Raw genomic sequence first — 25,255 nt, 5'->3', positions numbered from 1 at the left:
GATAAAATTTGTTTATTTATAATAGCATATATAATTATTTATATATTTTTATAAATATAATAGTGAAATACTGTAAAGAATTTCATGTATATAATATATAATCTGGAAATTGTCTGTTTATTGGGGTTAGTGCAACCAAACTTTGCATGGTTTTCTCTTTCACTTAGAGGAAAGTCAAGAACTATATTTCGATCTAAATGTCTTAATTCCCTTTCCCAGGGTAGTACTGAATCATCACAGTAATAACATTTAAGTTGTCTCCACTTTTCACTACTTAGCATTTTAACCTCCTGGGGAACTGCAGAGCTAAGTAGCAATCTAGGAGTTAATCTTTTGATCAAGTTCTTGTCACTTAATCCTCTCCCAACCACAGTGGTCTCAGAAAGTTTTTAAATTCTGTACAGTGGGATCAACTGACAATGTTACCAATAGTAAATTCTAAGTGGGAAGCATTCAAGGAATTAATCATGGATGCTAATAGAAGTTTCATACCTATTAAGAAATAGTGTTCAAGGTTTAGGCCTAAATGGTTATCAAATGAACTAATGAGACTGTTTGTTTGTTTGTTTGTTTATTTGGTTTTTAGGAGCATTAGCAACTAAGGCCATATTGCTCTGGATATGCGGTGGTCATTCCCTGACCTTTCCGCATCCTCCGTATTTGGTGGTGACGGGATTGAACCCCGGTCTAATCAAGAAGCGTGTGCTACGCACTGCTGCTCCTTCCCACCTGGCTACGGAGGCGCCTAATGAGACTCGTAACAGAGAAGAAAAATGCATGGGATGCATATAAATTATCAAGTGACTCAGAAGCCTATGGAAGATATAAGCTAGTCTGTAATCAGGTCACAAAGGAGGTTAGGCAGGCAAAGGCAGATTACGAGAAATACTCGGCAAAAGATGCAAAGAAAAACAGCAAGGATTTCTTTACTAATATAAACTCTAAAAGGAAGGGGATGAATCTGATTGGTCCACTTGACATCGATGGTTCGACTGTTGATGATCCTGCTCAGATAGCAAACAAACTGAATGAGTATTTTGCATCTACATTCACACATGAGGAATTATTAAGGTTTGAAAATGGCAGAAGGTTATCAAATTGTAGCAGGATACTTAATGATTTTGTAATAACTGAGAGCAAAGTTCTGCAAATTGCAGTGGCTGGAGACTAGGCACCTGCGTGGTGATCTGATTGAGGTGTATAAAGCCTTTGAGCACGCTGAATTCTGATGGGATCCTTCCACATGTTCAGATTACGAACTTAAGGGGGTATAAATTCAAATTAAGAAAGCACTGATGTAGAACAGATGTGTGGAAATTTGCCTTTAGCCAGCGGGTGGTTAATTGCCGGAACAAACTTCCATCTGTCATTGTGGAAGTTATAGGTTGAATAAATTTAAGGAGGAACTGGACAGGCATTTGGAGGGAATGGTGTGATTTTTTTTTTTTTGGCTGATGCTGCATAAGCTCATACACTTGCTTTCTTGCATCATATACTACTACTACTACTACATCCTCCAAGTCCAGTCATCTTTCAATTTTTGAACTTTTCTTTACATGTTTTCAGTTTAACATGGCTAAAAAGTAGATACCATTTGCCAATTTAGGACAGTTTAGTTTTTGCTTCAGTAGAGTTGGTGATGATACAAATTTCATGATGAATTGCAAATATATTTTATTGATTTCATTCATTTACGATTTTGAGAATTTCACTAAAAATAGCTAAAGATTTAGCTATTTTTAACTGTAGGTCAGCGCATCACACAGCAGAGAATGAGTGAGAGACAAGAAGAAGCTGCAAAATGGCAACAGAGCACAATTTTTAAATTTTTATTTATGCACATTTCTCAACATTTACAATTTCATATTATAAATTATAACTTTAGATTTTTCTGTATTGTAACAAATTTATAAAACTGCCTTATTGATTTACTCACACCTCAAGTCTTATAAAACAAAATAATTCTGAAAAGAAACAATGTTTTTTAAATAAACAAAAAAAAATGTATTAAATAAAAAAAAAGAAAAAAAGAAAGATGGCATTAAATTAAAAAAAACCAAAAAACTGGAAAATCCAATAGCAACAACAACAGAAAGAATTAAAGATGAAAACACGAAATAAGAACTTGTAGTTGCCAAGAATAAATGTATAACAGTTGATACTTCATTCTCTACACAACAGATATGCAGTTAAAAATAATATATGGTACTTGACAAATTTACATGAATAAACATCTATAATTGTCTTTCATTTGAAAGTTAAATTGATTTATTTCTTATGGCAAATTAGTCTTAATTTATACAGCACATTTCCAGACACATCTACTATATAAATTAACATTTTATCAAAACTGTTTCAAAACAGTAAAAGCATTTTACCAAAAAACAGATTTTCTTAACCCAAACATAATTCAGAAATTAATAAATCAGTCATCAAAACAATGCCACCAAGTTATTATAGTAATGATAAGTTAGTAATCTGCTTTACCATGGGTAATTCTGGATACATGTCTTTTCCATGGGTAATTCTGGATACATTAATTTCAGAACAGCAGAGGCTGTTCTGAAATTAATGCCTCCACTTTTTTTACCCTGCTTGTGTAATATGGTATAAAAAATTTAATTGCACCAGGTGAAAGTTTAAATGTTACAGCCCATATCCTGCAAGTTTCAACACTGCATTCTAGGTGGCAAAGCTGTATAATCTGTGAACAGGGAAGACAACATCATACGAAGCAGTGATATGTTATTGAGTTCCTGAATGCAGAGAACTTTGTGCCCAGTGAGACTGACTGATGTGTCAAAATATTTATAGGTAGAGACTCCCCAGCTTACGTAAATACTTGACTTATGGAAATTCAACTTTTTTTTTTTTTTTTTTTTTTTATGAGAACCCCAAACACGAGAGGTATTATAACCTATAGTACTTAGTACCGTGCTTGGGTTGGAGGTTGAGAAGACGAAAGAAGATATTTGTTGATATTGGACTTGAACTTCTGTAGATTGTAATTTTCAGGAAATACGTATGAAGGAAGGTTGTACCAGAAAACGGCAGTTGAATGAATAAATGAGGAAGATGAAAAGTTGGTTCTGTGGGTTTGAAGTTGGACAGTAAATGGATGTTGGCTGGTGGTGGCACGTGTTCGGACTGTTTTGAAAGAGAGAGCGGGAATTATAGAAGCCAATTCAGAAGAACAGTGCCCATGGAAGTATCTGTAGAAGAGGCATGCAGCAGAAACAGTGCGTCTATGAGACAGCGAGTGGAGAGACTCTGTTAGAGATGAATCATTAATTAACCTAACTGCCCTCTTCTGAATGGAATCAAGAAGCCTGAGAGAGGTTTTGGGGGCACCACCCCAGATGTGGGAACAATATTCCATGGCAGGGCGGATTTGCGATTTATACAGAGTGAGCAGCTGTTTGGGAGAAAAGTAACGCCGAGAGCGAAAGAGAAAACCAAGTTTTTTAGATGCAGAGGAAGCAATATTTGTAATGTGCTTGTGCCAAGAGAGATTAGAAGTCAGGGTAATCCCCAAAAGAGATATATCATTTTGCCTAGAAATCGGAGTGTCACTAAAGATAAGCATAGGAGCAGAAGAATCCTTTTTTGCGAGATATAAGACAAGATTGAGTTTTAGAAGGGTTGAAATCAACTAAGTTGTCTTTGCCCCACTGGAGAATTACCTGAAGATCGGCATTTAAGGAATTGGCAGCAGATTTTCGAGAACTTGAAGCTGATTGAGCTGGACAAGGTTTCTCAAAATGGAAAGTTGAATGCAATGTGCTATCATCGGCAAAACTATGGATAGGATTTCCAGTCAATGGAAGAAGGTCATTGATATACAAGAGGAAAAGAGTGGGGGAAAGAACTGAACCTTGGGGGACACCGGCATTAGTGGAGAAGTTAGAAGACAGAGAGCCATCTACCATCACCCTCAGTGAGCGATCAGAGAGAAAACTGGATAACCAATTACTAAAAACAGTTAGCAAACCATAAGATGGAAGCTTGTTTAGAAGACCTTTATGCCAAACACGATCAAAAGCCTTTGAGATGTCAAGAGCAACTACTTGTGTTTCACCAAACCTTTCCATTGAATTAGTCCATAAATGGGTAACATAAGCCAGAATATCACCAGTGGATCAACACTGACGGAATCCATACTGGCGATCGTTGATCAGACGGAAGGTTTCTAGGTAGTTTAAGAGTTGGCGGTTAATTGATTTCTCCATTACTTTAGAAAGAGTAGAAGTAATTGCAATGGACGATAATTGGATGGGAGGGATTTGTCACCCTTTTTAGGAACTGGCTGGATATGAGCAAATTTCCAAGCAGAAGGAAAAACGCCTTTGGAATAAGAAAGTGAAAAAAGGCGGCAAAGAATAGGAGTAAGTTCAGGAGCACAGATTTTGAGAACAACTGGAGAAATACCATCAGGACCTGGAGCTTTCTTAGCATCAAGATTCATCAAAATCCTTCTGATATCCTTTTGACGGAAGACCACAGGAGGCATTGAATGGACCGTGTTGGGAATGGTGGGAGGTGTTTTACCAAGTTCATTAATACATGAGCTGGAAGAAAAATGGGATGCTAGCAGGTCAGCTTTATCCTTGGCTGAAGTGACAACAGAACCATCTGGTTTGGACAGAGGTGGAAGCAGAGATGGGCAAAAGTTGCGGCCAATAGCTTTGGCGAGAGACCAGAATGCTCGGCTACCATTAGGGCAAGAAGCAAGTTTTCTACTCTTAGCCTGTTCAAACTCTAGTTTGGACTGATTAATAACTGCTTTACAATTGTTGCGAGCTTTGGTGTAGGCAGAAAATGAAACTGAAGAATTAGAAACAAGCCAATTACGATATGCAACGTTCTTCTCTTTGACAGCCTTAGCACATTTATTGGAAAACCAAGGTTTAGATAAAGGACGAGATTTTAAAGTGGAGTGTGGGATAAAGGATTCCATTCCTGCAAGAATAATTTCACTGAGACGATCTGAGCAAACGTTGACATCAGAAGTTTTGAAACAGTAATCAGACCAAGGAAAAGAAGAAAAGAAGTCTCGCAGGTCATCCCATTTTGCATTCTTGTAATGCCAAACAATACGAGGTTGGGAATAGCCATGAGATAAAGGTTCCATTGGAGAAGAGGCAATCACCAAGTTGTGATCTGAAGTGCCTAAAGGACCTCTCACTTCAACCTTGTACTTAGAAGGGTTGTTTGTGAGAAAAAGATCAAGCGTATTGGCTGTATGATTAGGATTGTCCGGTATTCTTGTAGGTAAATGAACAATCTGTGCTAGGTCATTAGTAATTGCAAACGCCTCAGCATCTCGACCTGCTGGGTCGGTGTGACTAGAAACGGAAGCCAGCTGGAGTTGTGAACGTTAAAATCACCAAGGAAAATTACCTCACTGTTAGGAAAGTTGGACTGGAGAAAGTCAAGTTGCAAAGAGAGGAAGTCAAAGGGCTCCAAGTGATTAGTGGAGTTGGGAGAACGGTAGAGACAACAGATGAATTTTACACAATGAGGTAGAGAGATTTTAATCCAGAGAAGATCAAAGAGAGGAGATTCCAAATTGCCAAGTCTCTGACAGGGAATATCAGAACGGACATATGCACAAGTACCACCTTTGAGGCGAAAGGAATCATACAGCAAATAATTTGGACTTCTGAGATGAGCAGTAGTTGAATCAACTGATAACTGAGATTCAGTCAGAAAATGTACATGGGGTTTGGAAGACTGCAAGTGGAAATGGACATCGTTGAGATTAGAATTGAGACCACGTATATTTGTGAAATGAATTAGGAAGTCCTTTACATAAGGACTTAGGAAGTCCTTAGGATGTAAAGTTGAAGTCCTTATGTAAAGTTGAGGACTTAGGAAGTCCTCAACTTTACATAAGTTTTTGCCAGCCGGTGCAAACTTAAAAAAATCGTGGAAATGTATTTTGCATCCCATAAAAATAAATGGAGGTATCATGAAAATATTGCAATGTGAACTCAATAACACATTTTTTTTTTTTTTTTTTGGTAATTCATTCCAAGACCTCTAAAGTTGAAATTTTCGCTGTATAACTAAGCTCTCTCTAAAAGGTCATTTTTATAATGGAAATTGCACTACACTTTCATCATTATCATATGTTCCGTTATAAGAATCAATTTTGAATGCTTTTGTGATATTTTTTAAAACACATTTCTGGAGGCACTACCATAAAACAATAAAAACAATTTGCACTTTCCGGTTTATTGGGCTTTTCTGTTAGCACAATCTGTTATAAACGGGTAGATAAACTCGATCTTATTGCATTTGCGGTAATCCCGATAACTGAAATTCTGTGGGTTTTTAAGTTACGGTATTATGGTGAAATGAGTTCCCCTTCACTGAAATCTTCAATCATATAAAAAAAACATAAATAAATTTTCAGAATCTTCTCTACATTCCTATTTACTTATTACAATTGTGAAGGGAAAGGGAGCAAAGCAAAGTGTAAGTGCTGGCAGTGCTAGGAAATGAAACGAAACAAATTTAGAAACGAAGATGATTAATTAAGAACTACGAAGCAGGACAAAGTTTGTCATCTATTTCACAGAATTAGGTCTCGCTGCTTCAACGGTGAATACTATTTTAAGGGACAGTGCACGTATAAAAGCGCATGTTATAGGATCAATGCATTTAAAATCAACAGTGATCACAAAATAGCGTTCAGTTGCTATATCGAAGATGGAAAAGCTATTAATAATATGGATGGAAAATCAGATTCAGAAGCAAGTGCCCCTGAGTCCAATGGCCATCCAAGAAAAAGCAAGTATTTATGAAGATATTAAGGATAAGTACAGCGAACCCCAAGCCAAATTCGTGGCAAGCAACGGGTGGTTTAATAGGTTCAAGCATTGTGCTGGTTTCCAAAACATTAAAGTATGCGATGAAGTTGCCAGTGCCGATTCTGCGGCTGCAGAAAAATTTTGTGATGAGTTGGAAAAAACCCTTTCTAAATCTGCACAGCCCTCAACTTCTGCAGCAGCGTGTTTATCAGCTGGAGAGTTAATTCTGGCAATGAAGCTCAAAAGGTAAAACTTGCTGATGCTATGCCTGTCTCCTCTCTCTTTTTGTAATTTTTATAATTTTGAAATTTTTCCTGCGCACGAGATAAAAAAAATTTAATAAATAATTCTATTTACATATTCATCGAACATTTATTTTTTGCTTCAATCAAAATCAGCATACATAGTTGCTAGTGCTGCAAAAGCATTTAGCGAAATTCCGACTTATGTAGAGTTCTACGGAACACAATCCTAATGTAAGTCGGGGAGTGGCTGTATATTTGTTGGCATAGATGGGCTGTGGATTTGGCATGTCAGTGATGGTTTGAAGGACATTTCAAGGTCACACCATCATTGCAATTTAACAATGACAAGAAATTAGGATAAAATTAGTAGATAAACTGATTCATGAGACTAAAGCAATAAAAACCCAAGAAATGTGTGGAAGAATGAATGTAAGGTTTAATGCATTAAAAACAATTCTGCACAATTTAGGTTCCATCTGCCAAGCAAATTCCACAAATGCCAACACCAGATCACAAGAAGCAGAGAATGCAAGCTTGTACTGAGCTTCTGAAGCAATAAGAGACCATGGGCAACAATTTCCTTGACAGCATCATCACCAAAGCTGAGACCTAGGAACACCAAAATGACCTGGAATCAAATATGCAGTCTATGAAGTGATGAAACAAGGATTCACCAATAAAGAAGAAATTCAAGACTCAGCCATCTGCTGGAAAAACTGTTTTCCATTTTTTGGGAAAAGAGGGTGGTTATCCTTGTAGATTTCTTGAATACGGATACAAGATCAATTCTGTTCAGTGTGTGGAAATACACAAGAAACCAAATGGTCCATTACATGAATTGTAATGGACCATATGGCCATATCTCCATAGACTTCACCTGTGTACTATCAGATTTATCTATTTGGCATTCATGGAGAATATATTGCTGATGACGAAACCATCACTATGGCCATGAAGAAGTATCCATTGGAGATACATTTATGAGAAGAGATGCAAGCTGCAGTTCAGCAACGGGAAAAAATATATACAAAGGGATAGTGAATATATGGAAAAATAAATGCAAAAACACTTAAAGCAATTAACATAGAGTTTAAACTGGAATACCTACAGTGTCATGCAAGAAAAAAAAAAAAAAAAAAAAACATAATAATAATAAAATAAATTAGTGTTGAGATAACTCTCACATAACACTAGCTAATTTCCTTCCCCCCCCCCTTGTGAAGCAAAACCTACAGATTATGAAGAAAATTAATCCGCTGATTCCAAAAACACAAAAATTATATCTCTATTACACCCCCACTGAAAGATATACTGAATTTAGCCATTCCCTCCAAAGTTTCCCTCAGGATAGATGGCGCTCGAGGGAATCAGTCTCATCCGGTAAAGCGAATAATTAGAAGCCTTGGGGCTGAAACGACCTCAACCTATTCTCAAACTATAAATGGGTGAGAAGTCCGGCTTGCTTGACTTGAAGCCTGGACGAAAGGATGTGAGTGCCCAGTGGGCCACCTTTGGTAAGCAGAACTGGTGCTGTGGGATGAACTAAAAGCCTGGTTACGGCACCCGATGCGATACCCGGCACCCATTGAATGAATAATCAATTTGAAGTCACAATAATATACATGATATTTTAAAAATGAATTGTATTCATTTTAAAAGACTTTAATTACATAAATAATGCATTAAAAACAATTCTGTACAATTTGGGTTCCATCTACCAAGTGAGTTCCATGAATGCCAACATTTTCTATTTCCTTAGAGATGTTTGTCACTCAGAGTTTTTCTAATAGCCCATTTTACTTTCTCTCTTAAGAAATCTCCATCATGGCAGCATCTTGGTAACCTCAATACTACTTTTCCATCATGGATATGTCTTGATTAAAGCATTCCCCTTGCTTATTAGCATTAGCAGAGGCATATGATGCAAGAAAGTAAGCTTATAGCATCAGTGAAAAAAAAAAAAAAAACCCCTTCCCATTTCACCCATCCATTCGCCCCAACAGTGTGTCCAATTCTACCTGAAATTTATTTAGGCTATCAACTTGCACAATAACAGATGGAAGTTTGTTCTAGCAATCAACTAGCCGCTGGTTAAAGGCAAATTTTGACACTTCTATTCTTCAACTGTGTTTACTCAAGTTGAGTTTATAACCCTCAGGTTCATAATCTGAGCAAGTGGAAAAATCCCATCAGCATTGAGCCTGCTCAAATTATACAAGGCCTTATACACCTTAATCAGTTCACCTCACAGGTGCCTACTCTCCAGATGTTGCAATTTGCTGAACTTAAGCCTTTCGTGGTAACAGTAACCCTTTGTTCCATTCACCAATCTTTTTGTCCTTCTCTGTACTTGTTCTAGCAACTCTACATCCCTCCTAAAATGAGGCCTCCAGACCAGTATGCATTACTCAAGGTGTGGCCTGACCATTGCATTATACAGGGAGATAATCACCTCCATAATCCTACTAGCAAAATTTCTGTATATCATTGACAAGATCTCATGATCTACACTGGCATCCTGTATCCACTGCTCAGAAACTTCATATCTAACTGCACAATAATCTCCAGGTCTTTTTCATTCTGCACCAACCTGAGTGTAGTACCACACAGTTGGAATGTTTCTCCAGGGTTACTGCTACCAATATGCAGTACTTTGCATTTATCAATGTTAACTTCAGTTATCACTTCTCAGCCCATCTGCCTAACTTATTCTAGATCCTCTTGCAGTAGCATACTGTCATTAACAACCCTGCCAATGTTTGTATCATCTGCAAACTTGGACATTAAGCCTGATATACCTTCATCGATAAATATACAAAACAAGAATGGCTCTAGCACCAAACCACGGAGGACACCACTATATTAACAGTCCACAAAGAGCAGTGTCCATTGATTACCACTCTGTCTTCTCCCACTCAACCCTCCTTTTATCCATTGTAGCAACTTGCACTCAATTGAAATACTGTTTCAATCTGTACAGTAGTCTTCCATGTTCCATGTGCAACAGTATCAAAAGCTTTCCTGAAATCCAAGTATATGATATCAAAATTTATTTTTTACATCCAGTTCCTTTGTGACCACATCATAGTATCCAATCAAACTGGCCAGACAAAACTTCCCCTTAACAAACCCATGCTGTATCCAAATTATTACTGCAGTCTTGTATAATAATGACCCTTCTTTAACTAGTGACTCCATTATTTTCTCTGGAACAGAAGTTAAATTAATAGGTCTAATTTCTCGTGACCACTTTGATCCCCCTTGGTGAATTGCAGATCTAGTTAGTACACTGGATTGAAACTATTGGTAACTCTCTAGGAGGCTTCCAGATCAGCTAGTGTATAATCTTGCAGCACTACTCTGCCAGATAGTGACTGGAGGGAGTCAGAGGTCAGAGTAGTGTGTGTGTGTGTGTACGTGGGGGAGCATTGTTGAGGCCACATTATGTCAATGATCTGGGTATATTCATATCATGTGCACACCATATCCAAAAATTTCGTTACTTCATACAGCATGTCCCCCCCCCCATTTTTCTTGCTATTGAATACACCATGAATTATCAAACTAATAGAGTAAGCTTATCTGTAAAATGATCCAACCCTCAAAAAACACTTCCTAGTTCATTTCACAAATATACGTGGTCTTGGTTCTAATCTCTACGATGTCCATTTCCACTTGAGGTCTGCAAAACTCCATGTACTTTTTCCGACAGAATCTCAGTTGCCCAAATTATTCGCTGGATGATTCCTTTCACCTCAAAGGTGGTATTTGTGTATATGTCCCTTCTGATATTCCCTGTCAGAGACTTAGTAATTTGGAATCTCCTCTTTTTGATCTTCTCTGGCTTAAAATCTCTCTACCTCATTGTGTCAAATTCATCTGTTGTCTCTACTGTTCTCCCAACTCCACTAATCACTTGGAGCTCTTTGACTTCCTCTCTTTGCAACTTAACTTTCTCCAGTCCAACTTTCCTAACAGTGACGTAATTTTCCTTGGTAATTTTAAAGTTCACAACTTCAGCTAGCTTCCGTTTTCTAGTTACACCAACCCAGCTGATCGAGATGCTGAGGCTTTTGCAATTACTAATTACCTCGCATAGATTGTTCATTTACCAAACAGAATACCGGACAATCATAACCATACACCCAACATGCTTGATCTTTTTCTCACAAACAACCCCTCTAAGTACACGATTGAAGTAAGTGGTCCTTTAGGCACCTCAGATCACAACTTGGTGATTGTTTCTTCTCCAATGGGGCCTTTATCTCATGGCTATTCTGAACCTCGTGTTGTTTGGCATTACAAGAATGCAAAATGGGATGACCTGCGAGATTTCTTTTCATCTTTTCCTTGGTCGGATTACTGTTTCGAAAAATTCTGATGTCAACGTTTGCTCAGATTGTGTCAGTGAAATTATTTTTGTCGGAATGTAATCCTTTATTCCATACTCCACTTTAAAATAGTGCCCTTTATCTAAACCTTAGTTTTCCAATAAATGTGCTAAGGCTGTTCAAGAGAAGAACATTGCATATCGTAATTGGCTTGTTTCCAATTCTTCAGTTTCATTTTCTTCCTACATCAAAGCTCACAACAATTGTAAAGCAGTTATTAATCAGTCCAAACTAGATTTTGAACAGGCTAAAAGTAGAAAACTTGCTTCTTGCCCTAATGGTAACCGAGCATTCTGGTCTCTTCCCAAAACTATATGGCTGCAACTTTTGCCCATTTCTCCTATTGCCTCTGTCAAACCCAGATGGTTCTGTTGTCACTTCAGCCAAGGATAAAGCTGACCTGTTAGCATCCCATTTTTCTTCCAACTCATGTATTAATGATCTTGGCAAAACACCTCCTACAATACCCAACAATCTCCATTCAATGCCTCCTGTGGTCTTCCATCAAAAGGATGTCAGAAGGATTTTGGCGAATCTTGATGCTAAGAAAACTCCAGTTCCTGATAGTATTTCTCCACTTGTTCTCAAAACCCGTGAAAACAGGAGTAAGTTCTCAAAACTTACTCCTGTTCTTTGCTGCCTTTTTTCACTTTCTTATTCCAAAAAAGGTGTTTTTCCTTCTGACTTGGAAATTTGCTCATATCCAGCCAGTTCCTGAAAAGGGTGACAAATCCCTCCCATCCAATTATCGTCCCATTGCAATTATTTCTACTCTTAGCATTAGCATAGGCATATGATGCAAGAAAGCAAGCTTATGCAGCATCAACCAAAAAAAAAAAAAAAAAAACTTCCACTTCACCCCTCTGTTCGTTCAAAATACCTGTCCAGCTGAGCCTTAAATTTATTTAGGCTATCAACTTCCGCAACAAGGGATGGAAGTCTGTTCCACCAACCAACTACCCGCTGGCTAAAGGCAAATTTACGCACATCTATCCTACATCTGTCTTCCTGAATCTGAATTTATGTTCTCTCAGGTGATTATTCTGAACAAGAGGAATTTATGTTCTCTCATCGAAGAATCCCATCGGCATTAAGCATGCTCAAACCATTCAGGGCTTTATACACCTCTATCAGATCACCTCACCGGTGCCTAGTCTCCGGACACTGTAATTGCAAAACTTAAGCCTTTCTTCCTAAGAGCAATCCTTTGTTCCATTCACTAATCTTGTTGCCCTTCTTTTTACTCGTTCCAGAAGCTCTACATCCTTCTTGAAATGAGGCCTCCAGACCCGTATACAGTACTCAAGGTGTGGCCTGACCATTGCCTTATACAAGGGAATAATCACCTCCTTATCCCTGCTAGAAAAATTCCTGTATATCATTGACAAGACACCATGAGCTACTTTTGCAGCCCTTCTGCACTGCTCACAGAACTTCATATCTGCCTACACAATTACCCTCAGGTCCTTTTCATTCTCTACCACTGTCAGTGTAGTACCACAGAGTTGATACGTTGCTCTCGGGTTGCTGTTTCCCATATGTAGTACTTTACATTTGTCAATGTCAAACTTCATTTTCCACTTCTCAGCCCATCTGCTCAACCTTTCCAGATCCTGTTGCAGCAGCATAGCGTCAGTAGTGTCCTTAACAACACTGCCAAACTTTGTATCGTCCGCAAACTTGATATACCATCATCAATATTATTTATAAATACAGAAAACAATAATGGACCCAACACTGAACCCTGAGGGACTCGACTAATAACAGCAGTCCACGATGAGCAGTGCCCACTGATTACCATTCTCTGTCTTCTCACCCTCGACCACCCCTTTATCCATAGCAGCAATTTGCCTCCAATGCCACACTGCTCCAATTTGTACATTCAGCAATCTTCCATGTGCAACAGTATCAAAAGCCTTTCTAAGATCCAAATATATAATATCAAAGTTATTCCCTGCATCCAAGTTCTTTTGTGAATGCATCATAGTATCCAATCAAATTGGTCAGGCAAGACTTTCGTTTAACAAAACCATCCTGTGTCCGAGCTATAACTGAAGTCTTGTCTAGATGATCCTGCAGTGCTTCTTTAACCAGTGCCCCCATTAATTTTCCTGGAACAGAAGTTAAACTCACAGGTCTATAATTACTTGTGTCAGCCTTTGATCCTCCTTTGTGAATTGGGGTCATATTTGCACATCTTCAGTCAATGGGTACCTCCGCTGAGTCCAAGAAACTCTCATAATTATGGCTAAGGGTTTGTTTACTACCTTTGCTGCCACCATTAATATAACTGGATAGATCCCATCCACCCCAGGTGCTTTTCTTATGTTTCACTTCAACAATTTCTCCTCCACTTTGCTCTTAGTTATTACAAAATCATTAAGTATCCTGCTACAATTTGATAACCTTCTGCCATTTTCAAACCTTAATAATTCCTTATGTGTGAATGTAGATGCAAAATACTCATTCAGTTTGTTTTCTATCTGAGCAGGATCATCAACAGTCGAACCATCGATATCACATGGACCAATTTGATTCATCCCCTTCCTTCTAGAGTTTACATAAGTAAAGAACTCTTTGCTGTTTTTCTTTGCATCCCTTGCCAAAGATTTCTCGTAATCTGCCTTCGCCTGCCTAACTTCCTTTGTAACTTGGTTACAGATCAACTTGTATCTATCATAGGTTTCAGTGTCACGTGTTAATTTGTATGTATCCCATGCATTTTTCCTCTCTGCCATATGTCTCATTAGTTCATCTGACATCCACTTAGGCCTAAACCTTGAACAATATTTCTTAGTTGGTATGTAAAGCCTAGTAGCTTCCAAGATAAGTTCTTTGAATGCTTCCCATTTTGAATTTGCTGTTGGTAACATCATCAGTTGATCCCACTGTATAGAATTTAAATACTGTCTCAGACCATCGTAGTCACCTTTACGAAAGCAAAAACCCTTCCCTTTACCCCTGATGGTAGTCACCTTTCTGAGTAAATCCCACTTCAGCACACTGTGATCACTGCCACCTAGTGGTTCATTTATCTGCAGATTCTTAATGCATGAAGAATCACTACTGATAATCAAATCAAGAGTATTACTCCCTCTAGTTTCCTCCCGAACATGCTGATGTAGAAAACAATCATCCAATAAATCCACAAAAGCCTTGCTAGTGTGTGAGTGCCCAACCCACAAATTCCAGTCAATATCTGGGAAATTAAAATCCTCCATTATAAGACTCTCTGATTTACTGGCGCACTATTTCCCTGTACAATTTCTTATTATATTCATCAGAGACATTAGGCTCATAGCACACTCCTACTCAATTTTGATCTCCCAATGCTTATGTCACACCAAACCGACTCGACACTGCACTGTCCAGCAATGTCAACTGGCTTCACTTCCTTGGATTTTATGTGTTTCTTAACTAATAGTATAACCCCTCCTCCCTTCCTATCTATATATCCTGTCTATCCTTTCTGTACACATTGTACTCCCCAAATTCCAGTTCTGCATTCCATATATCTGTGTGACAACATGTCTCTGATATCCCAACAATATCTGCCTTTGATGTTTTGAGCAATACTTCAAATTCATCAAATTTACTTACCAAACTCCTAGCATTGGTGTACACGCAAGTATACATACACCTGTTCCTATTCTTAGCTACCCTACCACAACACATGTGTTTACTTGTACCGCAACGACTCCCAGCAGTCTCTGAAATAACCTGAATCTTATTTTCCAGGCTGCTGCTCATTCCAATAGAAGCAGTGCAAGAATCACTTTCACCTCTGCCAGTGGCTACTGTTAATATATTAGTCCTTATATCCCCCCAAGCTAGTTTTCCAACCCACCTAACACTGCCTCGATAGCATCAGCAAATATTCTTGCACTCTTTCTATTTAAGTGTATCCCATCCCTGTAGAAGCAGTCTCGCCTGTTAACAAGTACAGACCAGGCTGAAAAAAATTCTACCCCTTGAGCCTTGCACAATCTTTCCAGGGCCGAATTGATCGACAAGGCTCTCATCATATACTCCCTCCTATCGTGTCTGGGCAGAATTGCAGACACTTTCAAAGTCAACCCTAATTCACGGCTTTTTTTCAACAGTGACCTGTACCTGTTAAGTAATTCTGCCGGTCTCCTACTCTTAATACCTCTTTCTAAAGTAATGGAGAAATCAATTAACTGCCAACTCTTAAACTACCTAGAAAGCTTCCGTCTGATCAACGATCACCAGTATGGATTCCATCAGTGTCGATCCACTGGTGATATTTTGGCTTATGCTACCCGTTTATGGACAAATTAATGGAAAAGTTCGGTGAAACACAGGCAGTTGCTCTTGACATCTCAAAGGCTTTCAATTAAGTTTGGCATAAAGGTCATTTAAACAAGCTCCATCTTATGGTTTACCTATTGTTTTTTATAATTCATTATAGAGTTTCCTTTCTGATTGCTCACTGAGGGTGATGGTAGATGGCTCTCTGTCTTCTAACTTCTCCATTAATGCTGGTGTCCCCTAAGGTTCAGTTCTTTCCCCCCACTCTTTTCCTCTTGTATATTAATAACCTTCTTCCATTGCCTGGAAATCAGTTTGAGAAAGCTTGCCCTGCTCAATCAGCTTCAACTTCTCGAATATCAACTACCAATTCTTTAAATGCCGATCTCCAGTGTGGCAAAGACAACTTAGTTGATTTCAACTGAGTTCTAAAACTCAGTCTTGTCTCCTATCTTGCAAAAAAGGATTCTTCTTCTCCTATGCTTATCTTTGGTAACACTCTAATTTCTAGGCAAGATGATATATCCCTTTTGGGGATTACCCTGACTTCTAATCTCTCTCTTGGCACAAGCACATTACAAATATTGCTTCTTTTTTTTTTTTTTTTGATTTGGTAGTTGTTGGCGCATCGGCTTCTGTGGCCATATTGCACCTCCCAAGGTTTTTGAAGTACTTTGATCCAAGCCCAAGGCGGGAATCGAACCCGCGACCTTTGGGTTGCCGGGCAGGTACTTTACCCACTCGGCTAGCCCGGTCGGCTACAAATATTGCTTCCTCTGCATCTATAAAAATCTTTGTTTTCTCTTTCACTGTCGGTGTTAATTTTCTTCCAAACAGCTGTTCACTCTGTACAAATCGCAAATCCGCCCTACCATGGAATATTGTTCCCACATCTGGGGCAGTGCCCCCAAAACCTCTCTCAGGCTTCTAGATTACATTCAGAATAGGGCAGTTAGGTTAATTAATGACTCATCTCTAACAGAGTCTCTCCACTCGCTGTCTCATATATGTACTGTTTCTACGGATACTTCCATGGCACTGTTCTTCTGAATTGGCTTCTATAATTCCTGCTCTCTCTTTCAAAACAGTCCAAACACGTGCTGCCACCAGCCAACATTTACTGTCCAACTTCAAACTCACAGAACCAACTTTTCATCTTCCTCATTTATTCATTCATTTGCCGTTTTCTTTAACAGCCTTCCTTCATACATATTTCCTGAAAATTACAGTCTACAGAAGTTCAAGTCTAATGTCAACAAATATCTTCTTTCGTCTTCTTAACCTCCAACCCAAGCACGGTTAAGTACTATAGGTTCTAATACCTCTCATGCTTGGGGTTTTAATAAAAAAAAAGAAAAAAAAAAAATGTATCCCATTCCTGTAATCTGTTCTGTTAACAAGCACAGACCACGCTGAGAAAATTTCTATCCCATGAGCCTCTTACAATCTCTACAGGGATGACTTGATTGGTAACGCTCTCATCATATACTCCCTCCTACCATGTCTGCGCAAAATTGCAGACACTTTCAAATTTAACCCTAACTCGTGACTTTTTTTGAACACTGAACTGTACTTGTTAAGTAAGTTTGCAGATTTCCTACATTTAATGTCATTAGTTTCAACATGTACAACAATATCACCTTTTGTGCCCTTGAAAGATGATATCTGCTGCTCTACATCATCAACTTCTGCCCCAGCAGACTTACCTTGGTCCTAATCCACCTATCCTTTTTGTGCAATATATTTCCCATTTCCCTGACAATTGAGTCACCGACCACTAGATCCTTTGGGACCAGTGCATTCCTGAAGATTGCCATTGTTGCCTGATGCACAAGAATGAGCTCTGGAATTGAGTTGGGCAGCTGAGAGTTTTATGGGTCCCCCCATTTTAATTCCTTTGAGAGCATCTACCCTACACCTCAAACTCTCATAGACATCCATCACAATGCTGAGTTGGTGCCTAATTCCTTCACACTCTCTGCACACACACCTAGCGCACATACACAAAGACATCCTCCTTGACTAGATCATGTCCTGTTCCATAAAGATCCACACACACATTTCACGCATTTTTTTAGACTGTGATGAGTTGAACTGCCCCTTCTGTTCTCCCCTGAGCCACAGCACTTATGCCACTTTGTGCTCGTTGCTTTGCTGCTCTAGTCTGGGGAATGATTTCAATTTAAATACAATTGAATTAACAACAAAAATTAATAAGATTAATAAATTTAATTGAAAATTGACAGTACTGCACTAAGCTAACAGATTCCTAATACAGTGCAACGTATTACGCTATTTAGTTTTAAGTTCTACCTTGCGCTATCAAGTGTGAGATATATGTTACGCTATTCCGTATCAATCTAATATGCTATAACAATGGCAGCAAGTTTCAAACGATACAAGATTCTATGGATACTAAATAGTAGCCTACAAAATCTCTAGCTGAATTCAAAATAAACGAAGGAGCATGAATAGGACTATAAAGATACTTCTAGAAAATAAATTAATATGCCAATTAAGTGAATAAAATGACAAAAATGTATGAAACCCTTAGAGTTTGCTGGAGCTGCCAAATATTTTCCAGCACGTCACTTACATCACCCAAATTTTTAAGAAAAAACTGAGATGGGAATGAAACGAATTTTCAAAAACATTCAACAGCCCATCTTTATAACATTGAATTAAGTTGACACTAGAAATTCATAATTAGAGCCACTCCACGACTTATGCAAGGGATGCATTCCACGGAACTCTATGTAAGTTGGAATTTCCCTAAATGCTTATGCATCACTCGCAAATGTGATTGAAGCAAAAAAGAAATGTTCGATGAACATGTATATAGAATTATTTATTCATTTTTTTTATCTCGTGCACAGGAAAAATTACAAAAATTCAAAATTTAAAATTACAAAAAGAGAGAGGAGACAGGCATAACATCAGCAAGTTTTACCTTTCAAGCATGGTTATTAATTAACCCTACAGCTGATAACCATGCAGCTGCGGAAGTTGAGGGCTGTGGAGATTTAGAAGGGGTTTTTTCCAAAACATCGCAAAATTCCTCTGCAGCAGCAAAATCGGAACTGGCGACTTCACTGCATACTTTAAAGTTTTGGAAACCAGCATGATGCTTAACCTATTAAACCACCTGTTGCTTGCCATGAACTTGGCTTGGGGTTCGCTGTACTTATCCTTAATATCTTCATAAATACTTCTTGCTTTTTCTTGAATGGACATTGGACTCAGGGGCACTCGCTTCTGAATCTGATTTTCCATATATATTATTAATAGCTTTTCCATGTTCGATATAGCACCTGAATGCTGTTTTGTGATCACTGTTGATTTTAAATGCATTGATCCTATAACATGCTCTTTTATATGTGCACTGAAAGTGTAGTGCAATTTCTATTTTAAAAATGACTCTTTAGAGAGATAAATAGCTTAGTTATATAGCGAAAATTTCAACTTTCAAGGTCTTGGAATGAATTACCAAAAAAAAAAAAAATAATGTATTATTGAGTTCACATTGCAATATTTTCACGATACCTCCATTTATTTTTATGGGATGCAAAATACATTTCCACGATTTTTTTAAGTTTGCACCGGCTGGCAAAAATTTACGTAAAATCGAATTTCTATAAGTTGAGTATTACATTAGCCGGGGAGTGGCTGTATCTTCTTTCCTTCTTCCAAGCAATCCATGCACAACTGCATTAAACAACTGCCAAGCTGCTATTGCACCCTGTAGATATTTTCAAATACATCATATTTGAGCTGTTTCTTGATTTGAGGCCCAAAGAAAATCCTTCTTTGAGATTTTCATCTTTTAATTTGCAAATTAAATTAAGTATATTATTTATTATTATAGGTTACACAACGTATTGTTGGATATGCTAAGCAGCCACTTAAGTTTGTGATATTCTTTTTTTTTTCTCCTGCGTGTAGTGTGTGTTAATTCCTTTGTTTTGCACTACTCATACTTTTCTCTATAATTGGTTTATATTTCTGGGTATCAACCTCATTTCTTCATTCTTGTGGTAATCTGGTTTTATCGGTGAGGAGTGCTTTATTCTTTCCTGATTTTTTCTGTTACTACATTAGGGCCTCAGTGACATTATTTTATTGCTCCGGCAGGTTGCAGTAATTTGCACTGCGTTTAAAATGCCATAATATTCACAATTGTTGAGTCCAGCGGCCCTCTGATGGAAATGGATAAAACAGTTGTTTTTATTTGTTTCTTGTGGTTCGTCTTAACTCTATTTTCTTTAGTGGTAGGTTTATTATGTTTTTTTCTATAATTTGAGTATTACGTTAGCCGGGGAGTGACTAACGTAATACTCAACATTAGCCACTCGTTGTTAAATACTGATATTTAACATCATTTTGGCCTCTGTGTTAACCAGTGGGCGACAGTCTAAATTTGGCATTATTGGCATATTAATTTGGCATTATTGGCATATTAATTTGGCTTTATATTTCAAAATTTTTATACATATTTTCCTACCACACATCTTCATTCCCCTTCTGTTCTGGTTATTTATCTGTTTTTTTGCTCTTTCACTTTTTTCCTGATTTATATTTCTTTATAGTTTACACAATGTGTTGTTGGATTTTGCTTTATGCTGCCACTTACATTTGTGATTATCTGTTGTTTTTATTTCTTTCTTAGGCATAATTTTTATCCCTTTCATATGTTCAATTCGTATTATATATATATATCTAACTATATAATATCGGTGTATATACACCATAGTTTACCCATAAATTTGAACTACGTATGTAGTGTGTAGTGTAAAAAGGCATCATTTTAATTGTATCTCATATTGTGGTTGCTTTCACAATGAGATAGCTGGTATTGCACTACTTCAAATAAATAACGCTTCACTAGCAGAGAAGACTGCTGTTATTTATTTTTGGTGATTACCACCACCTAGACGACCATTTGCGCAACTTCGCAACTGTGATGGTATGTTGCATTACCAGGGTACCTGCCCACTCACTGATGATGAAGCCAAATAGTTTCAAAACGATCGTCTGGGTGGTGGTATCCACTGAAAATAAATAACAGCAGTCTTCTCTACTAGAGAAGCATTATTTATTTGAAATAATGCAATACCAGCTATCTCGTTGGGAAGGCAACCACATGAGATACAATTAAAACGATGCCTTTTACACTACATATGTAGTTCAAATTTATGGGTAAACTATGGTGTATCTACACCGATATTATATAGTTAATTACCTAAACCCATAAGAAATTATGCCTTTTGCATTTCATCTTCTAAAGTATTATATATATATATATATCTATATATACACACACACACACACACACACACACACACACACACACACACACACACACACACACATATATATAAAATACATGACTGTGGCTGTTTAAATTAAAGACAGTTTACACTCCATTTGGACTGAAGTGCTTATTTTGTCAATAATTTTCATTTACTTGTGCATGAAGCTGATAAAAGGACATCTCAGAAAATTCACTATTAAGTGATCTGTCATATAAGAATGTGGCAAGAAATAGCTAAAAACAGTAATCAAATGCAGAGCAACATAATTATACTCTGCACACAGCAGTCTGTTTTAAATGCATCAATTAGAAGGGAAATGATATGTTAAAAGTGTGAGGCAGAATCATACACTGGAGACAGATAGCATAGGAGGGAAAAAGTATTGTGAGGGCAGCAAAAGGCTTCCAAGATCAATAGATGCTAAAGATCCTGCCAGTAAGCTGCACACAATGAATACAGTAACTGCAGAACACCTCAACAAGACATTTGGAAACACCTGATAACGGGAAATGTTCATTACACATGAAATATCAACCAATACAGTTCAAATATATTTAAAACACAAGAGGATTTATCAATTGGCCAAATCTGCTCCGACTTTAATAATTTCAATAATCCTGCCAGTATTAGAGCTGGAATAAAATCATGCTTAATTAAACAAAGCACACACAGTGTTAAATTGTTGTCCCAGGAAGTGTGCCAAGTTAGAGTTTATGAATCGACTTGTACATATAGGCTTTTCTATAAACTGAAGTTTAAAAGCAGGGTCTCACAAGCTGAACTTTAGGCTGTGGAAGCTATCCAATTATATTGAAAGAAGTAGCAAGAGGTCATAATTATGAGAGCATTAATTTGGAATAGTCTGACAAATATATAACCCAATTATAAAATTTTATCAAAATCTATCTGCAAGTAGTAGAAGTATTACATGTTGATGGGCAAATGGACAGGGTTGGTTGGTTGTTGGGTTTTATTGGCGCATTAGCAACTAAGGCTATAATGCGCCAAAACCCGCAAATAGACAGGGAAAACAAGTGCTCAATGCATCTGCAAATGTGCCTAAAAAATAAATCTCATATTTAGAAATTATAATGCAGCCATGGACAGAGACGTCTAATGAAATATTTTCCTGTTTATAAAAAAATGAAAAAAAAAAAAATACTGTAATAATTTTATTGCTATTTTAACAATGTAAAATGAATGCATCAGCCTGCAGACCACCATCAGTTGGTTAATCTGAAAGTGTATGGAGGACATTGCATGCCTGTAAAAGAATTTCTGCCATATACATTTGAATAAATACAGAAACTTCTGCGTGTGGCTCATTTTGCAATATTCACAATCTTCAATATCAGAGCCATGTTCTGGTTACAAATGAATCTTATTTTAAAAGAAATGGAATTCTCAAATCTTGAAAAGCTCACACATGGACCAAATAAAATTTTCATACGATTGCCATTACTCATTATTAACATACATTTTCCTTTAATGTTTGGTGTGAGGTTCTTGGGGATAATCTTATTAGGCTTTATTTTTATTTATTTATTTTTTTTTTTTACCAGAAAGGCTTTCGAGAATGGCATAACTACATTTTTTATATAACAATTTCTGGGAACTGGAAGACATACCCCCCTGAAAATTGGCAGAGGATGTGGTTTATGCATGATGGTGTGCCAGCCACTTCTCCCATGGTGTTTCTGAATTGTTAAATAGACTACAATAACCAGTGGATTAGTTGGAATTCCTGTACAAGGGCCACCACAATTACATGACCTACAGCCTTAAATTACTGGGGGAAGGGGGTCATGAAATCGATGCGTCACTCTACACATATTACTATACATATGTTACTACATATATTACTGCTTTTTGAAGCGGCTATAAAACCTTTAAGAATTGTCCTGAAACCACAAGACACATCAAGGAACCATAGATTCATCCCGAATAGATTCAAATATTGCAACGAACAATATAAAAGTCATTATGAACAGGTGCTTTAGAGCACTTTGAATGGATGTTTTCCTTTTAAAAGTTTATTTTAGTTTTGCTTTACATGGTTTCGTAACATATGATTAACGTAGTTGTGACATTTAATATCTCAAAAATAAAGACCTTTGGAAATATGATAAGAACTTTTTTCCTATTTTAGCTATAGAATATGTGGCCGACCGGGCTAGCCGAGTGGGTAAAGTACCTGCCCAGCAACCCAAAGGTCGCGGGTTCGATTCCCGCCTCGGGCTTGGATCAAAGTACTGCAAAAAACCTTGGGAGGGCAATATGGCCACAGAAGCCGATGCGCCAACAACTACCAAATCAAAAAAAAAAAAAAAAAATAGAATATGTGCTGATATTTTCCATCCAATCCATCCATCTGTTCATCCATCCAAAGCCCCATTTAATAACAGACAAATGCTCACAGAGGAGAAATGGAATTATTAAATTAATTATTAGAATAATAAGTACACTGGCTATTTTATACCTATCTACTAATGTGCCAAATGTCCCTTACATTTAGATAGCAACAACCAGCATAAACCTGCCTGAAATGCCAACTGCATAATTTATTTGATCTTGCACCAAATATCTTAAATATAAATCCACCTAAATTATAGTTTATCACATATCTGTAAAAGTGATATCAATGTAAAAGTATATTCAGAACTCCACCAAGTTTCGAAAAGCGCAGAAAAAGAAAAATTATTTTTAAAGTGTATGTTTAAAGCAAAATTATTTTTAAAGTTAAAGTTTTAGGAAACATACTAAACAGTTCAAGAAATTGGAATGCTAAGTCAAATTACATATCAGAATACAGCTTTCGTCTTTTGTCTCTTAAATGGAAAAAATATAGTTAAGCATCATTACTCACCACTATGCAGAAGGCCTTTTGACTGAAAGTATTCATTCCAAGCAGGAATATTAGACAAAGTTACATATTTACTGCCACAGGGATAAGTTGCTCGTTTCCCTTCAATGGTCATATTAAGATATTTTGCTGTAAATAGAAAGATTAAATTGATACCTAGCCCATGATGTTCAAAAAAATATATTACTGCTTTAAATCAATATCAGTTAAATAACCTTTTTTTTAAATTGAACTTGCTTAATGTAGGAATAACTACAGTCAGATCACTCTTTAACAAACTTCCATATAGCAAATTTTTCTATTTAGCGAATTTTGATTTCCCCTTGGTCATTGCATTGAAAATAGCTTCTGCATAAAAAAAAATTTCTATATAACAAACTGATTTCGAGAGACCTAGGTACACACTGTTCACACCTCTGGCCTTTACGCAATAGAGCTGATGCTGTAGAAAGCCCGAATTAAGAGCTAAAAGAAGTAAGAATAAACCTCTTTATTAAGGCATATTCCCAATGCGGACATTGGATCTGGGCAACCTGTTTTATACTGTAAGTACCCTATCAGAGAATTAGGAGAGAGTGATTTTCCTTTATCTCAGAAAAAAGTTGTTTCACAAGTCATCCACACTTTCACCTGTCTCTGTTTATATGGTATGTACAAGTCCCTAAATTAGTTTTGTTTTAGCTGCTGGGCAAATAACCTTACAATGTCCAAGAGTGTCCTCAAGTCCTTAAGTGTAGTGGAAAAAGTGGAAATGCTTAATAGTGTAGATCGAATCATAAAAAAAATGAAAATAAAGAAATCGCTTTACAATTTGGTATCTCTTTGCCAGTAGCATGAACTATTCTGAAAAACCGCATTCTCAAATTGTTTGATGAAATGGGACCCAGTCGTAAGAGTGCAAAATTATGCTATTTTATTTATATTTGGTTTTTTTTTTTTAGGAGCATTAGCAACTAAGGCCATATTGCTCCGGGATATGTGGTGGTCATTCCCTGACCTTTCCGCATCCTCCGTATTTGGTGGTGACGGGCTCGAACCCCGGTCTAATCAAGAAGCGGGTGCTACGCACTGCTGCTCCTTCCCACCTGGCTACGGAGGCGCCACACAAAATTATGCCTGTATGAAGATGTTGATGAAGTTGTTTTTAAGTGGATGAAATTTATTCTAGACCAAAACATGCCAATATAAGGGCCATTAATAAGAGAAAAGAGTAGGCATGTTTTCCAAGCTAGTTTTGGTTAGCTGGACAAATTTCGAGTATACGCCATGGCATACTCAAAAAAGTTATTTCTGTTGAAAGTGGAGTTGTAATCAGAGAACACTGTACCCAATGGAAAGAAACAGTTTTGAAAAAAAA

At 37.3% G+C, this 25,255-nt stretch overlaps 1 protein-coding gene across 1 annotated transcript in view; it reads right to left on the bottom strand.

Annotated features, from left to right (window-relative positions):
* Positions 1 to 25,255, bottom strand: part of LOC150081868 (uncharacterized) — a 103,763-nt gene that overhangs the window by 64,735 nt on the left and 13,773 nt on the right. The window contains exon 3 of the mRNA XM_090379774.1: positions 23,902 to 24,027. Within this exon, the coding sequence (XP_090235900.1) occupies positions 23,902 to 24,027 (126 nt within the window). The remainder of the gene's footprint in view (positions 1 to 23,901; positions 24,028 to 25,255) is intronic.

Source organism: Mastigoproctus giganteus, chromosome 8 (genome assembly GCF_048544385.1).
Source record: "Mastigoproctus giganteus isolate SK-2022 chromosome 8, ASM4854438v1, whole genome shotgun sequence".
NCBI classification, from domain to species: Eukaryota; Metazoa; Arthropoda; class Arachnida; order Uropygi; family Thelyphonidae; genus Mastigoproctus; species Mastigoproctus giganteus.
This window is presented reverse-complemented; position numbering and strand designations above follow the sequence as displayed.